Here is a 327-nt window from a genome sequence, read left to right as displayed (position 1 = left end):
TCCAAGCCCTGAAGCGCAAGGAGATTCCTGAACAGTCTTATGGGAGAGGCAGAGAAACCAAAAAACCAGAATGCTGGCTCTAAAAAGGTCCTGATTTTTTTTTTCTCTGTCCTGAGCAGCAATCCTTAGTGTTTAGAGCTGGCTTGTCTTAGAATCATAAAATGGCTTATGTTGGAAGGGACCTTAAAGGTCCTTCTTTCCTATAGCATGCTGCTATATTTCCTCTTGTGCCCTTCTTAATGAAGTGGCCATTTAAAGTACTTTTCTCCATTTTCCAGATGCATCCAGTTCTAAAGGCTTTTGTATGTGGCTCCATCAGTGGGACAT

At 42.2% G+C, this 327-nt stretch overlaps 1 protein-coding gene across 1 annotated transcript in view; it reads left to right on the top strand.

The window, feature by feature from the left end:
- Positions 1-278: 278 nt before the first annotated feature.
- The window catches only part of SLC25A38 (solute carrier family 25, member 38), a 3,904-nt gene continuing 3,855 nt past the window's right edge, over positions 279-327 (top strand). Inside the window, exon 1 of the mRNA XM_009871941.1 lies at positions 279-327. This exon is cut by the window's right edge and continues 79 nt beyond it. Coding sequence (XP_009870243.1) covers positions 279-327 — 49 coding nt within the window.

This window comes from Apaloderma vittatum, unplaced genomic scaffold, assembly GCF_000703405.1.
Source record: "Apaloderma vittatum isolate BGI_N311 unplaced genomic scaffold, ASM70340v1 scaffold39056, whole genome shotgun sequence".
Classification (NCBI taxonomy): domain Eukaryota; kingdom Metazoa; phylum Chordata; class Aves; order Trogoniformes; family Trogonidae; genus Apaloderma; species Apaloderma vittatum.
The sequence above is the reverse complement of the archived record's forward strand: the minus strand, read 5'-3'. Positions and strand labels throughout refer to the sequence as shown.